This window comes from Setaria viridis, chromosome 6 (assembly GCF_005286985.2).
Source record: "Setaria viridis chromosome 6, Setaria_viridis_v4.0, whole genome shotgun sequence".
NCBI classification, from domain to species: Eukaryota; Viridiplantae; Streptophyta; class Magnoliopsida; order Poales; family Poaceae; genus Setaria; species Setaria viridis.
This window is the reverse complement of record NC_048268.2, coordinates 30,916,829-30,932,221: the sequence shown is the minus strand read 5'-3', so window position 1 is coordinate 30,932,221 and position 15,393 is coordinate 30,916,829. Positions and strand designations below refer to the sequence as shown.

Genomic DNA, 15,393 nt, shown 5'->3' with positions numbered 1-15,393 from the left:
AAGTGCAGAGCGCAATATACAACACTCCAAAACAGGACGTAGGGTATTACGCTACTCTGGCGGCCCGAACCTGTATAAATCCATGTCTTGTGCCCTCACTTTTACCTTCGGGTTCCAGATCCGGCGATTCCCCAACCGACTAATCGACTACCTCGAGTACCCCCTTGGTAGACTGCCAGTATAAAACACCAACAGTTGGGTAGTAGTTTTTTTTTTGGAGGGGGGGGGGGTTAACGCCCCCCTTTGACATATACACCTTACCGTTGCCACCTCGAGCATCCCCGTCTCCACCGCTTCCCTGCTCACCAATGGAAGTGCAGGTAGCTAGGGCAGTTTATTTATTTGCTTCTTTTCATTTACGTTCCTTTATTCCTTGCCTCCCAACTTCAAGAGCTGCATGGTCAATCCTGTTGAAAGTAAGGTATGATGATATAACTAGAAATTTAAAAGTTAGCTTACTGCCTATTGAACTATTTTTTTAGAGATTAAAATGATTTGCTACTTTCTTTCCCTACTGTCCTTTCTTTCTCTTGCGGATGGAAAGGATTTTTATTGCACCATGAAGTACAAACCCTTTTTACGTGGAGGACTCTACAAGCTATAGAAATTACAAATAACACGCAACCAAGATCTCCACATAGCTCCAGATTTCTCCGCCACCCGTCACATCGCCGATCCAGGCCAAAGAAGCATTGAGCGATGAACTGGAGAGGAATCCTCCTACCAAGACCGAAGAGCAACTCCAAACTTTGGATTCGTTGCAAGAACCGATGCCATGGACCCTCCACGACACACTTAGCATGCTAAACAACCATTGTTCACTGCCGCTCCAACGTTGGCAGGGGAATCAGCAATCCGGCACCACCTCACTAAAGAAAGTAGCCCAGGGGACCGTATCACAAGAACCCCCCATTTGAAGAAAGCCATCCCATCCGAATGCATTAGCAGGAGACCAAACGTACCTCATGCATTGAGCTAAGTGGAGCTTATCACCATCGCTAGCATGCTCTCTCACCAAGATGAAGGACTAAAAGGTAGGGATAAAGCCGGATCAACACCATGGAGGAGCCAGAAGCAACTACCATACCACCAAACCTAGAAACTATATAGTAGTATAAACAACTGGCGGTCGATTCCATGGTCCCCCTTCCTCTCTAGCACCGACTAGGTCGCTTGAGAGGCGGGGAACCAATGGAATCGACCCCAGATTAAGGTTCGCCACCCCATTTCCCTATCTCAAACAGTAGTTTTGGGAAGAGACGGGAAGGGGAAAAGGCTATCCCTAGTGTCCTATATCATATGATTTTCAAGTTTTCTGGATATTTTTAGATAAGATTAGCTTGTAATTTTTTAGGTACAAATGGTTAAAGAGAAACCCATTTATGATTTTTTTCAAAAGGAAAATAGATGAAGAAACCCATTGAATTGGAACAAAGAGAAAGATGAAGAACAAGAAATTGCCATCCTTTGTGCTTCCATTAAATTATATTATGACTTATCTAGCAGTTGTGGTGCTTGCTAGTAAGGAAGAAGGTTGCCCATATTTTCAAATCAAATACAAAGGTACAAAACTTGACATGTATCTCTATCATTGTCCATATCTATCTCATTGCTATAGCATCATATCTTCCCACAATAATGTACTTGTGCCAGGGGACACATCTCTTTTCGAACTATAAATTGATCAGGATCTTTACTAAGAGATGCTATATTTATGTTGGTTAGCTACCTTCAGTATCAAAATCTAAAATATCACACAAGGTTATGTGAAAAGGTGTTGCCTTTATTTTGGGAAACTTGTAGCTAGTGAAAAGTAAGTCTTTAGACATGTTGTGCAAAACATATAACTGACTCATCACTAGCTAGTGAAAAGGTTTAGCATGAAAGAAGAATATACTTTTCTTAGTGACTCATCACTAACTATATAAGTTCCAAAATAAAGGCAACCCTTTTAGCATAGACCTGCTTGTGATATATTTTACACATAGAAAGTAAAGTATATTGCTAAAAGGAATCCAAGATATTGCTAAAAAGAATCCAAGATGTGTAAACACTGCAAGTAATGTGTTGATCTATGATGAAAATTTTATGACACATTTATTCTCATCCTAGATCTATGACATTTCTATCGGTGTTTAGAGCCAGCAACCTACCAAGGGGGTGCCCGAGGTAGTGTTTCAGTTAGTGGGGCTTGTCGAGATCAATAACTCGAAGGTAAACACAAACACACGATTTAGATAGGTTCGGGCTACTAAATAGTGTAATACCCTATGTCCTGTGTGTTGGTTGGATTGACTTGCTTTGGAGGGGGTCCCTGCCTCACCTTATATTGCTGGGGGTAGTATTACCGGTCGGTTGTTTACAAGAATACTAGTTGGATTCGACTAGACGAGTTCTACTCCTATTGCTAAGAGTACTTTTCCTAATCCTCGACTAGTTCCTGTGTTGCCATGTAGACTACGTCGTTCTGCACCATAGTCTCCATGTTAGATACGTCTCAGTGTCCAGCCCTATATTTAAGACTGTCCAAATCTTCTGGTGAAAACGTCATAAATTTTGACGTCCGAGAAAATTTAGTGACAAAGTTACGGAACGTCATACAAGTTGCCACTATAGCCAAAAAGAAATCATCACTTGCTGTTACATGGTGGTTTTGTGACGATATAAGCTTCATGAAAACATCGTAAACCAATGAGGGTCCCACATATAAGTTTAAGCTGATAAATAGGATGGTAAAATAAAATGGAAAACGTGCTCCTCCCATGGGTCTAACGTGTTACCGATCCAATGGGAAGTCTTTACAATGACCGGGTCTCACATGTAAGGTAAATTTCAGGTGAGTGTGGTAATTGGCGGCAGAAAAGCCCGCGCTGCAACCAAAAAATAGTTTACCCACTGCCGTGCTCCCGTGATAGGGAAAAAAGAAGAACAGAGAGAAGGTGGCCAGGACGGAGCACTCCGACGGAGATCTGCGCCTCCTCGCGGCGGCTCAGTCCTATGGCAGCACAAATTTGGTGCTTCCTGCTGCGGTGCGTCAATCTAGTCAGTAATTTTGAGTTGAATTCACCAAAATTTCATTTTGCATTAAGGTCTTTTAATCTGGTCAGTAATTTTGAGTTGAATTCACCAAAATTTTCCAAATGGATAGATGTTGGATACACAATTGTCAACTATTTACCCCCGAGCATGAGAAAGGGGTCAATGATTTCATGGAATTTGTTAAGAGTAGATACTCTGACGATGATCAAATACTATACCCGTGTCGTGGATGCCTGAATCAGTCTAGATGTACTGTAGATGAGGTGAATCTGCACTGGATGCCTGAATCAGTCTAGATGTACTGTAGATGAGGTGAATCTGCACTTACTTTTGAGTGTGTATATATCAACTCATCTACTACCATAGTTCTTTGCATCCTTTCTTTTCATCTATTTTTCTGACTACTCTTGTGTTGTGCTTAATATAGGGACAATTTGACATTGACACCACCAATCAACCTATCATAGAGGCATGCACTGACATGCTCATGTCGCAACAGAGAGGCAGGGGCGGTACCAGCTCAAGAAAAAGTACTTCAATGGTCTTCCAGAAATGAAGTCCCAACCAAAACTAATGTGACCACTATGAATGACGACCAATGGAATAAACTGGTTACAATATGATCTAGCCAACCTCACAAGGTATGATAGAACTTCAATTTGCCACTAGCACATTTGCATGTACTGATTTGTTCCTCCTATTCATTACTCTTACACGAGTTTTCATTATTGTAAAGGAGAGGTGTACTACAAACACTGGTAATCATGGACAGGTCAGGTATCCTTAGCGCACAGGATCTAGAAGCTACGTTGCACAGGCTCATGTTGTGGTAAGCAACTGAACAAGTCTTGTTTTTGCTCTGTACTTTATTTGATGAACCTTCTCATGCTCCTTGTTCTAAGCTAACAGTTTATGCCTATTTTTACATCATATTAGAGGGAGAAGCAAGTTAAAGGAGACCCAACTCCAATTGATCTTTTCGAGAACTTCCATTGCAGCAAAAATGGCTACACCGCTCCAGTACAGGCAGCCATTATAAGTATCTATTTACTTTACATTCTTCTTTGCAACAACAACACTAGAAACATTTGTGAGTACTTTTGTGAGACCATAGGTTTTCTTTCTTTTATTAGGCTCGGATGGAACAAATCACCGCCCAACCTAGAGACGACCAACCAAAGACTGCTGCTGAAGCAGTGGCTAAAGTTGTCCAATCTAGGATATTTTGGGAGGTTGCTGGGATTCACCTACACTCGAAGAAAAGGACTAGGGTTGGTATTGCGCTGCAAGTAGAAGAAATCCAAGGTGATCTTGGGAGTGAGAAATAAGGGGGGCACAACTTCGGCAAAAGATTGTTGAACGGGAGTCTGATATGGGTGCACTGAGATTGAGGGCTGAAACGCAAGAAACAATATTGAAGGCTTAGACAGAAGAGCACGAAGCTTTGAAGAACACGACAAAACAGTTGCATACTCTGATTTCTAGCTTGATTCACTTCAACATCAGTCAGAGCCAGGTGAATCCTTCCCTTAACTTAAGTGTGTTGCTAGCGAACTTGTTGTTTGTTGTTGATGAACTTTTGTTGTATGTTACATTGTTGATGTTGAACTTGTTCTATGCCGCATTATTGTTGCTGGTGAACTATTCACTGATTGTGATGCGAATAATATGGAAGTTGGAAATGAGCTGTTTTTATGTCTGGGATTGTGATGGTGATCAGCAGCCAAAATTGAATATATGGCACTACGACATGCAATAATAGGCTAGGGCTCAGAAAAAAATAGCTCAATATGGTACTGCAAAATGCAATAATGGCTCTTCGTTAGATGGGCTAGGGTCTAGAAAAAGCTGCCCAATATGGCATGCAACAAATATTTTTCAGCCTAAAAAATAGCTCGGAAATCTAAAATAGGCTAAAAATATCCCAAAAAATTGGGCTCATAAAGGCTCTTATATGGATTGAGCTTCAATTTGTGACGAACCAAAATCGTCATAACACCCCTACCTGAAAGGATCTTGATGTCGCCTAGAGTAAGGGGGGAGGTGAATATACGTACCCTGAAATCGTCGCCTCTTAAAACAAGTTTATCAGCGACTTCCGGAGATTCCCCAAATTACGGAATCTTCAAAGAAATCTCCAAAATTTCCAAAGATAAAAAACACACACCTTAAGCAGCGGACTAAAACTCTGTCTACTTGAAAACCGGAACTTTTGGTTTTGGCTCGAGCAGAAAGAACCCCAAAACCTTATGCGTAGCAAGTGAGGTAAAGATAAAACCAGATTTAGAGAGTATGCTTAGATGGTGTATTTAAGTAGGATCATAAAGTTCCCGCACTTCACAAACATTAACACCCGAGTAGATCAACCAATATTATGATATCAACAAAAAAAATAAAAGTGCAATGCAAATATAAGCAAACCAGTGAGGAGACACAATGATTTGTTTCACCGAAATTCAGATTCACCCCAGGCGAATCCTACATCTCCTTTGGATGCTTCCAAAGAAGCCGAGTTGCACCCAACCCTTTCCCCACTTCACTAGTTAGCTTCTTCCATTTCGGAGGCGAAGCTCGACCTGCACAGACTGTCCCGTGGCTCACCACACCTTGGGAGCTCTTGGGCAACGTCTAGCCATCTAGGAGGAACACCTCCAAGAGTAACAAATGCTTCACTTGAAACTTGACAAGGCAAACCAGTGCTCAAGCGTATAAGTGCTCTTCTAGTTCTCTCAAATGGCTCATATCTACAACCCAACTCACAAAATCTAGTAAAGATCACACCACCTCACAAAAAAGGGCTGGGGAGAACTATTTGGCTTTAGTTCAGCTTAGAACAGGTAGAAAGCACACCAGCAACTGCAAAAACAGCAACCAGATACTGAGGGGGTCGTGGGGTATAAATACTCCACTCCCCAAAAACTAACCGTTAGAGTTGTCAGACCAAAACCAAAACTTCCGGTTTCCTAAAACCGGAACCTCCAGTTTTTCAAATCAACTAACCATTAGGGATTAAGTTCCGAAGTTTTTCGGAACTTTTCTCTAGAAACTCTGGATCCTCCGAAATCTTCCGGAACTTTCTTTAGAAACTCCAGAATTTCTTGTATTTGTCACTTCCTGACCCGTTAGTGTGTACGTGTGGCTTTTGTGTGTCTCATCCCTCACATAGGATACTTGAGCACTGAGACTTTATCAAATGACTATGTGATGCATCCCTCTTGATAGTACGGCACACCTATATTCAAGATCAAAATATAAATACCATATTCATCCTCTTGATCTTCATTACCATGAACCATGCCATAGTCGATAATCATATCTACTTGAGAACTGCATTCATCTTTGTCTCTTTGGTTTGACCGCTTCAACCTTGAGCTAGTGAATTGGATTAATATTCAACCGCATATGAATGAAACTCAATTTTCGATCACAAGTCACTTCTTCATATGACTCAATAAACATTTGATGCATCCCATTGCTATACTCGATAAGGCTTGACTTGATACCTCAAAATCCTCCAAGCACTAGCCGCTTCACCCTAGCAAAGCTCAAACTTGACCAAACTTTGCCTAGTACCTCGTTGCTAATCACTTGCTTGATTTCTTCATCCAATCATTGCCGCATTTGAGTCTAGCTATGTTTTGACATCACGAATGAAATCCACTTGAGTTTATATCTTCTTTTGACTTCTATATCCCATTTGTTCATAACAAGCTTCTCATTTTATTTAGAGACCAACTAATATCCCAATACCATCATGCTTATATCTTTACTTCAATTTGCTTGTCACATATCACACATAGCTATCATGGGATTCACATAATATTCCTTATTATGACATTTATCTTTAACTCAAGCAATCTTGCAATATGAGGCTATCAACCAAGCCTCAACTCTCGTTTACACTATTGCTTGCTTAGATGAACAATGCCATATACCGTACTTGTTCTTTTCATTGTGTGAGCTATTTAATACAATCTTTCCCACAAAGATTATTCATCAATAGCATTATACCTGCTTATAGACTTAGCAAGTTCATTAGACCTTTAATCATGTTGTCATTCAACTCACCAAACCCACTAGGGGCCTAGATACTCTTTTACTACCACGTCGGAGTCACGTTGGATTCTTGTCCAACGTGGCGGAACCTCCGAAATAGTTTTATGATGACATTTGGGGTGAATTTTCAGTCGTCATTATCTTAGTGACCCATCGAAATAAGGAACTAGCCGTGGTTTATGACGCTCGACTAATGACAAAGGGTTTTCGTCATTCCCGCGTCATAGATCACGGTTTATGACGCAAAAAACACGTTTATGACACTTTTTGGTTTGTCACTAGTTGGAAGATTTCTTGAAAGATGTACTCTCTCTGGTTTTTTTACATGTCGCTTAAGGTTTGTCCTAAATTAAAGGTATTCGTCTTTGACCAAATTTATAAAAAAAATAATACAACATCAATACTACCAAATATATGCACTGCATCAAAATATACTCCATGCCTAGTGTCACGTGTACTTAAAAAAGAAGGGATGGAGAGTATACATTTGCCTCGATCAAGGTGTCATGACAGCAATACAACAATTCAAACGACGACAAGTAAACATGCATGCCACTTCTTAATGCTCACTTAACTAGAAAAGAAAACCCCGCGCACACAGAGATAGAGTGGAGGAAGAGAAGTGGTGCGCCCGATCCGGAACGGGTGATTTCTTACGAGTGGCATACGCAATAATTGGCCATGCCAATTGCCAACCACCCCCGTTTCCTATGGCGAGCAGCCCGGTTTTCGTTTTCAGGGTTGGTGGCGCTTGTTTGTCCAGCCTCCATCCACCCTCCTGCCGGTCCGGTACTACCTGTCTACCTCTCAAAAGTCCCCTCAAATACTCCTCTGAAGAGAGGAGAGATCAGAGGAGTAGTAGGTAGAAATCCAAGAGAAAGGCACTGAAACACTACTGCACAAGATAAAGAGATGATTACAAATGAGATCAGAAAATTAGAAACCTTTTTTACTCTGATGAGTCTGAGATGATCCACCCATCATTCACCAACCATCCCACTAGCAAAAGGCGAGCAGAGAGGGCTCACGCACGCTCACCTAAACCCGCACACCCCGGCGTGCCCGGGCCCCTATTTAAGGGCGGCCTCCCCCGCCGTTTCCCTCCAAGAAGAGCACGCCTATCCTCCGGCTCTTCTTCTCCACCACCACCTCCTCCTTGTGTAGCCGCCGCGGCCCCCTAGTTAACCACCGTCAGTGCAAGCAATGGCGGGCAACGGCCTGATCGTGGAGAACGACCCGCTCAACTGGGGCGCGGCGGCGGCGGAGCTGGCCGGGAGCCACCTGGACGAGGTGAAGCGGATGGTGGCGCAGGCCCGGCAGCCCGTGGTGAAGATCGAGGGCTCCACGCTCCGTGTGGGCCAGGTGGCGGCCGTGGCCGCGGCCAAGGACGCGTCCGGCGTCGCCGTCGAGCTCGACGAGGAGGCACGCCCCCGCGTCAAGGCCAGCAGCGAGTGGATCCTCGACTGCATCGCCCACGGCGGCGACATCTACGGCGTCACCACCGGGTTCGGCGGCACCTCCCACCGCCGCACCAAGGATGGACCCGCCCTCCAGGTCGAGCTGCTCAGGTAAAAACCATCGTCAATTCTCCATTTCTCCCTGCTCGGGTGGGGGCTTGGCCAAGGCTGCGATGCATTCATGTTTTTTTTTTATTCCTGACATTCATTGCCTTTTTATTCCTGAGATTCATTCATGTGCTGCCGCTGCAAGCCTTCAACCATCCATGCAAAAAACGGTAGCAACCCACCCAGCATCAATCCTCGCGTTCAATACTGAATTGCCTATACAGTGGTAGTAGCAGTAGATGAGCACCTCACTGTAGCTAAGAACGGTGACGAAGGCCCAGTGTTCCAGATCTGGTGCCGCGGCGTTGGGCAAAGCACAGAGCACTTGTTCGGTCGATGCAACGTCTTTTTCCCAACCCCCAAAACCCAGCTGAAAGCGTAACTACCGGTCCTGCGCTGCGCCGCCGAGCACGGTTGTGCCGGATGGCATGGCTTGTTGCCTATAGAAATGCATGGCAAGGAGTAATACGACAGGCCGGCGCGGCTGCCGGCGGCGGCGTGCCGGCGTGGGACAAGTCAGCAGGGAGTTTGGCAGTCTGGCCGAGCTTTGTAGGTTGTGGGGAACAGTCTGGATAACTTTTCTTGCTAAATCCAGACTTTTTCTTGGAAGTTTTCGCGTGAGACGAGTTCACCTGTGGATCTTGTAGACTGTCACCCATATCCATATACTCCAGCCTTGAGGACTCGAGGTACATCGGTGACAAACTTGATGGCACTGTCGCCAAATCCAAATTGCCAGGCCGTGTTCACAGTTCAGCCGGCGGGCAGCGGGCTCCTTTCTGTTTTCCTGCAACTTGGCAGTTACCTAACGGCTTTTGTCGCGATCTGTGCACGCGCGCGCCCGCGCTGGCCGGGCCAGAATCTGAGACGATCCGTCGACTGACCATGAGCGCTCCCGTGTCCCCCCTGCAGGCATCTCAACGCCGGTATCTTCGGCGCCGGCTCCGACGGCCACACGCTGCCGTCGGAGGTGACCCGCGCGGCGATGCTGGTGCGCATCAACACCCTCCTCCAGGGCTACTCCGGCATCCGCTTCGAGATCCTCGAGGCCATCACCAAGCTGCTCAACTCCGGCGTGAGCCCGTGCCTGCCGCTCCGCGGCACCATCACGGCGTCGGGCGACCTCGTGCCGCTCTCCTACATCGCCGGCCTCATCACGGGCCGCCCCAACGCGCAGGCCGTCACCGTCGACGGCAGGAAGGTGGACGCCGCCGAGGCGTTCAAGGTCGCCGGAATCGAGGGCGGGTTCTTCAGGCTCAACCCCAAGGAGGGCCTCGCCATCGTCAACGGCACCTCCGTCGGCTCCGCGCTCGCGGCCACCGTGCTGTACGACGCCAACCTCCTCGCCGTCCTCTCCGAGGTCCTGTCCGCCGTCTTCTGTGAGGTGATGAACGGCAAGCCCGAGTACACCGACCACCTCACCCACAAGCTCAAGCACCACCCGGGCTCCATCGAGGCCGCCGCCATCATGGAGCACATCCTCGAGGGCAGCGCCTTCATGAAGCACGCCAAGAAGGTGAACGAGCTCGACCCGCTGCTGAAGCCCAAGCAGGACCGGTACGCGCTCCGCACGTCGCCGCAGTGGCTGGGCCCGCAGATCGAGGTCATCCGCGCCGCCACCAAGTCCATCGAGCGCGAGGTCAACTCCGTCAACGACAACCCGGTCATCGACGTCCACCGCGGCAAGGCGCTCCACGGCGGCAACTTCCAGGGCACCCCCATCGGGGTGTCCATGGACAACGCCCGCCTCGCCATCGCCAACATCGGCAAGCTCATGTTCGCGCAGTTCTCCGAGCTCGTCAACGAGTTCTACAACAACGGCCTCACCTCCAACCTCGCCGGCAGCCGCAACCCGAGCCTGGACTACGGGTTCAAGGGCACCGAGATCGCCATGGCATCCTACTGCTCCGAGCTCCAGTACCTCGGCAACCCCATCACCAACCACGTCCAGAGCGCGGAGCAGCACAACCAGGACGTGAACTCGCTCGGCCTCGTCTCGGCCAGGAAGACCGCCGAGGCCATCGACATCCTCAAGCTCATGTCCTCCACCTACATCGTCGCGCTCTGCCAGGCCATCGACCTGCGCCACCTCGAGGAGAACATCAAGACCTCGGTCAAGAACACGGTGACCCAGGTGGCGAAAAAGGTGCTGACCATGAACCCGGCCGGCGAGCTCTCCAGCGCGCGGTTCAGCGAGAAGGACCTCCTCACCGCCATCGACCGCGAGGGTGTGTTCACCTACGCCGAGGACGCCGCCAGCGCCAGCCTCCCGCTGATGCAGAAGCTCCGCGCCGTGCTGGTAGACCACGCCTTCAGCAGCGGCGACGAGCCCTCCGTGTTCTCCAAGATCACCAAGTTCGAGGAGGAGCTGCGCGCGGTGCTGCCCCAGGAGGTGGAGGCCGCCCGCGTCGCCGTCGCCGAGGGTACCGCCGCCGTGGAGAACCGGATCAAGGACAGCCGGTCGTTCCCGCTGTACCGCTTCGTCCGCGAGGAGCTCGGGTGCGTGTTCCTGACCGGCGAGAAGCTCAAGTCCCCCGGCGAAGAGTGCAACAAGGTGTTCGTCGGGATCAGCCAGGGCAAGCTCGTCGACCCCATGCTCGAGTGCCTCAAGGAGTGGGACGGCAAGCCGCTGCCCATCAACTAAGGAGAAGAGGAGGAGAAAAATACAACTACACTGCTTGTATGTCCAGATCGTGCCGTCGTTCTTCGATCGTTCGTTGCATTGGGTGACCTTTGGTTGTATTATTGGTCGACCCATATAGTGTGCCTGTGTGGCGTTGTTCTTTGTGTAGCTGCTCGGCAGCAGTTGTATTTGGGGTGAACCATATGCTACGTACCCAATTCCTTCTTCTGATTATATCCTAATAGAATGTTTTGCTCCTATAGTACAATGTCTCATGTTTCTGCTGCATTTGATCGTTTCAAACAGATTCACCACATCTTGTATAACAAACTCAGAGGAGTTCATTTTTTTTTGGCTGATTCAGGGGAAGCTGGATGCCACATTTCAACAACAAAATCATTGAGACAGATTGCAAAAGTTCTTTTCTATATGGTGCCTTCTATTATATTGTCGCTAACTTGAAAGAGTGGCAAAAAAGGCCCCTTGCTGTTCTGCTAATCATTGCCATGTTGCTGATGGTGCTGTGGAGCAGTCACTGGGTATACTAAAATAATGGCTTTGGGACATGATGGCCAAGTGTGATGCTTTCTCTGATCTTGGCATGAAAATTGTATTTCGATTAGGTTGCTGCTTTATTAATATCTGACCTGTCTTATGAAGCTACATATTTTATATTAGTGATATACTGATGTTGCGATCCTTAAGGGTACATTTAGATGAACAGTGACAACAAGGCCAGAAATGGCACTGTCCCGGTCTGTCAGTTGTTGCAGTGGCTGGAACAAGTAGCTTTCTCAAGCCAAAAAACTATATCCCAGAAAATTAGAGCAGATGAGAGCTTCTACGGTTCTACCTAACACAGATCGACAGCTTTCCGCTTACCTACCGCGGTGGCGAAGCGAATGCGAGGTGTCATCACGAGTAAATTTGATTTGATAAGCATGGGAGTGAATCGTACGTGTTGGTTTGTCAGCTGAATTCGTTCAATTCGGACCACGAACTTCATTCTACTCTGCAAGAAAAGCTCGGAAAGCAACACAAACCGTAAACTACAGAGCCTACGACCTACCAAACCCCCAGAAACTTTCTTTGCAGGGATGAAAACAAGATCTGGTCACTGAACGAACTCGGGCAAGCCGCCACAGCATACTGCTTGACGATCAGTAGTGTTGCCGAGTCAGCATGATCCTTTCTTCTCATCGGGCTTTGAGGCAGACAATTCCAGCTAGGCTTCAGTAACATGATGATACTCTTTTTAGAATACGCAGGAGAGCTGCGTATCATTCAATTAAGAAGATAAACGGAAGCACAAAAGTTTTACAACGCGAGCTAACCGGGCGCACGCACACGGGAGGTGATCACGTATGTCAATTACATGCATGTTCGATCTAAACACCCTAAGGTAGCAGAGTTAAGAAGGCTAGAATCGGGAGGTCACCATATACCCCGGCCAACCTATGTCTGCTAGGGACTTTGCCCAACATAATGATACTCTGACTAGCTACAAACTGATTCGTTTGGACTTTGGAGGCTTCAACGGGTAAGGTAAGGCCAATGCTAGTGCTTAATCATGTGCAACTGTCAAAGTCATTGGCATGTGATTATCTTTCTCTCTGCAGATTGGTACTACGTGAGAGTTGCAAATTCGTCATGGAAGGTGCAGAGAAGCCATACACTCCAAGACAGCTAATGGTTTGATGCAGGACGGTAAGGTGACCCTCTGTTGATGTTCTTGAAACTGAAGAACAAGCGCAGGCTGAAGAGAAGCATGTGCATTTTTTTTTCTTTTTCTGGTTCAACTAAGACAACCATGTGCAATTGCGCATCCATGATCCATCTGCAGGATCACTATGGCCAAGTGGCTCCTCAATCAATAATATTTTTGTTTGATTGAAAACAAATTGAATAAACTTTTCCTAAGGAAAAAGAAGGCTGGCAGAAGAATTATACATTGTACGGTCCAATCAGGGTGATACAACATGTACGTGCGCTTTTGTTTATGTTTTGACTAGCAAAGTGTCAATTCAATATTGCTCCATGTGAGCCGGCAAAGAATTGGTATAACACTACTAACATGTCTTTCTTTTTTTCTTTTTTGGAGGAAGACAGGTCTGACATGATGTGAATATGTCCGTGGAATTGAGTTTATTAGGACAAACATTATATTATATTGTTGATATTAATATGCAATCATCCTCCCTGTTTTTCCTTTTAGAAAAGAACAGAAATGTTAAGGGTCTGTACATAAAATACCTGTGCCAGAACTTTTATTTGAGAAGATATTTTTCATGAGATCTGCGCAAATTGTATTATAAGATTTTGCTATTTACCGTTGAATCATTGTTTGAAATTGGGGTTTTTGGATACAAAGCCCTGAGATTCAATACAAACTAGAATTAAATCATTAAATTTCTGGGGGGAAACCCGGTCTCTTTTTTTTCCAAAAGGCTCTTAATGCTGTACAATTTCAGGAAAAATCGTGCTAGATTTCTCTCAGGAAAAAGGAACTTGTTGTGATAGAGAGATGTGCATACAAACTACAAAGTGTTGGTTATTCACTCCTGGGTATCGTGCATATGTTCCTATATATGTTTGGTACACCATGGTCCATGCATGTGCCCTTGCCATATGCAACTAACCACCAATGGTGCTGGTAACATGCATCGTTATGCCTTGATCTCGCCGCAAGGCTGGATGATAACCCCCCATCAAGCACATCATTAAGCAGAAGTACAGCCGTACAGGACAGATAAGTTCCTGCATCCGGTTATGACCATGACAAACCACCGACGATCGAGAGCCTATAATTCTGTAAATCCCATGTGAATCACAGTGCTAGCTTCTGCTTGCTTCTTCAGAATTCAGATGGCTGAGCAGAGCCAGTAAGGCATGTGTTCCTTTCATCTACCAAACAAGAACTAACGTTAGTCACTTAGCCTATGCATCAGGAGAACAGAGGGGTGCATCTCGTCAGTTCTGTGGTAAGGTTGGTGAGAAAGGGATGTCTGGTTGACCTAAACTTGGATCAGATTGCTACTGCTGAACTGTTGTTGAAAGTTGGCTCCAACTACTCTACTCCGACAGAGAGAGAGAGAGAGGAGTAGCCAGCCTACACATTGTTCGTCCCAACCCTACGTGCGTGCGAACATGCTCCCTTCCTGTCCCACCAAAAATTTCATAGGCTCACAAGAATATTTCCACAAGGAAGTCTTGGGTCTTGACCCTGTCGGCCTTGAACAGACCCTTTAAAAATTTCAGCTCGACGGCTCTGTCAGCGTCAGTACTCAGTAGTCGTACGCACGTACGCGCTGAAAACTATACACGGGAATGATTGTCCAGTACTTCTACGCAGTAGTGATCTGGAGAGAAAAACACATGCAGGAATAATTGGATTACTTACATAGCAACCTGAGAAATATCTTGGGACTCCGTCCGGCCTCGTCGTCCGGAAAGTTTCAGTACACGCTTGGAGGAACTCGAGAGATGCAGTCTCTGGTTTCTGCCACTGGAGTTACACGTGCATGTTACGTTGGTGATGCCATGCCAAGAAAAGTTGCCGAGGAGCTTAGCCTCCTGATTAAGCAATGGATCTCGGTCGTAATAAAGATGTAACCGATCTCAGCTAAGGTGTTTGGAAGAGGGGTGTTAAAGTTTAGCACCCCACCTTAATCCATTTTAGTCACTTGTGCTCCCAAACAAGAGAGCTAAAGTTAAGTGTTAAAATTTAGCATCCCATAATCCATTAGTCACTTGGGGGTAGCTAAAATGGACTAAATGAGCCAAAAAGTGGTCCTCGGACCACTTTCCTCCCCTGCCTCCCTTCCTCTCTCTTCTCCCCGCACTCTCTCTCTATCTCCTGACCTCCTTCGCCCGACCCCGACCCCACCGCCGCCTCTGCGACCGCCACCGCCTACGCCTCGCCTCGCAGGCCCCGCCACCATCACCGCCGCCGAATCGGAGCCCAGCCGGCCCCGCCACCGCCGCCGCCGCCGGATCCGAGCCTAGGATGCTGCACCGACTCCACCCACCTCCTCCGGCCGGATCCGCCGCCTGCCTTGCAGAACTGCTGCACAGCGGCCTCGTCGTGCTTCTGGATGCGTCACCGCCGAA

The 15,393-nt window shown here is 46.9% G+C and overlaps 1 protein-coding gene across 1 annotated transcript; it reads left to right on the top strand.

Annotated features, from left to right (window-relative positions):
- The first annotated feature begins 8,183 nt into the window (after positions 1–8,183).
- On the top strand, positions 8,184–11,545 carry LOC117861038 (phenylalanine/tyrosine ammonia-lyase). Its single transcript, XM_034744501.2, has 2 exons — positions 8,184–8,663; positions 9,573–11,545. Exons 1-2 carry the CDS (start codon positions 8,299–8,301, stop codon positions 11,302–11,304), a joined length of 2,097 nt encoding a protein of 698 aa, XP_034600392.1. The 5' UTR covers positions 8,184–8,298; the 3' UTR covers positions 11,305–11,545.
- Positions 11,546–15,393: the final 3,848 nt, after the last annotated feature.

What these genes read in the sequence shown, in the direction of transcription:
- LOC117861038 (XM_034744501.2), top strand. Translation starts at nt 8,299, where the DNA reads ATGGCGGGCAACGGCCTGATCGTGGAGAACGACCCGCTCAACTGGGGC. An exon ending in CTCCAGGTCGAGCTGCTCAG is followed by an intron (nt 8,664 to 9,572) that starts GTAAAAACCATC and finishes TCCCCCCTGCAG; the next exon opens with GCATCTCAACGCCGGTATCT.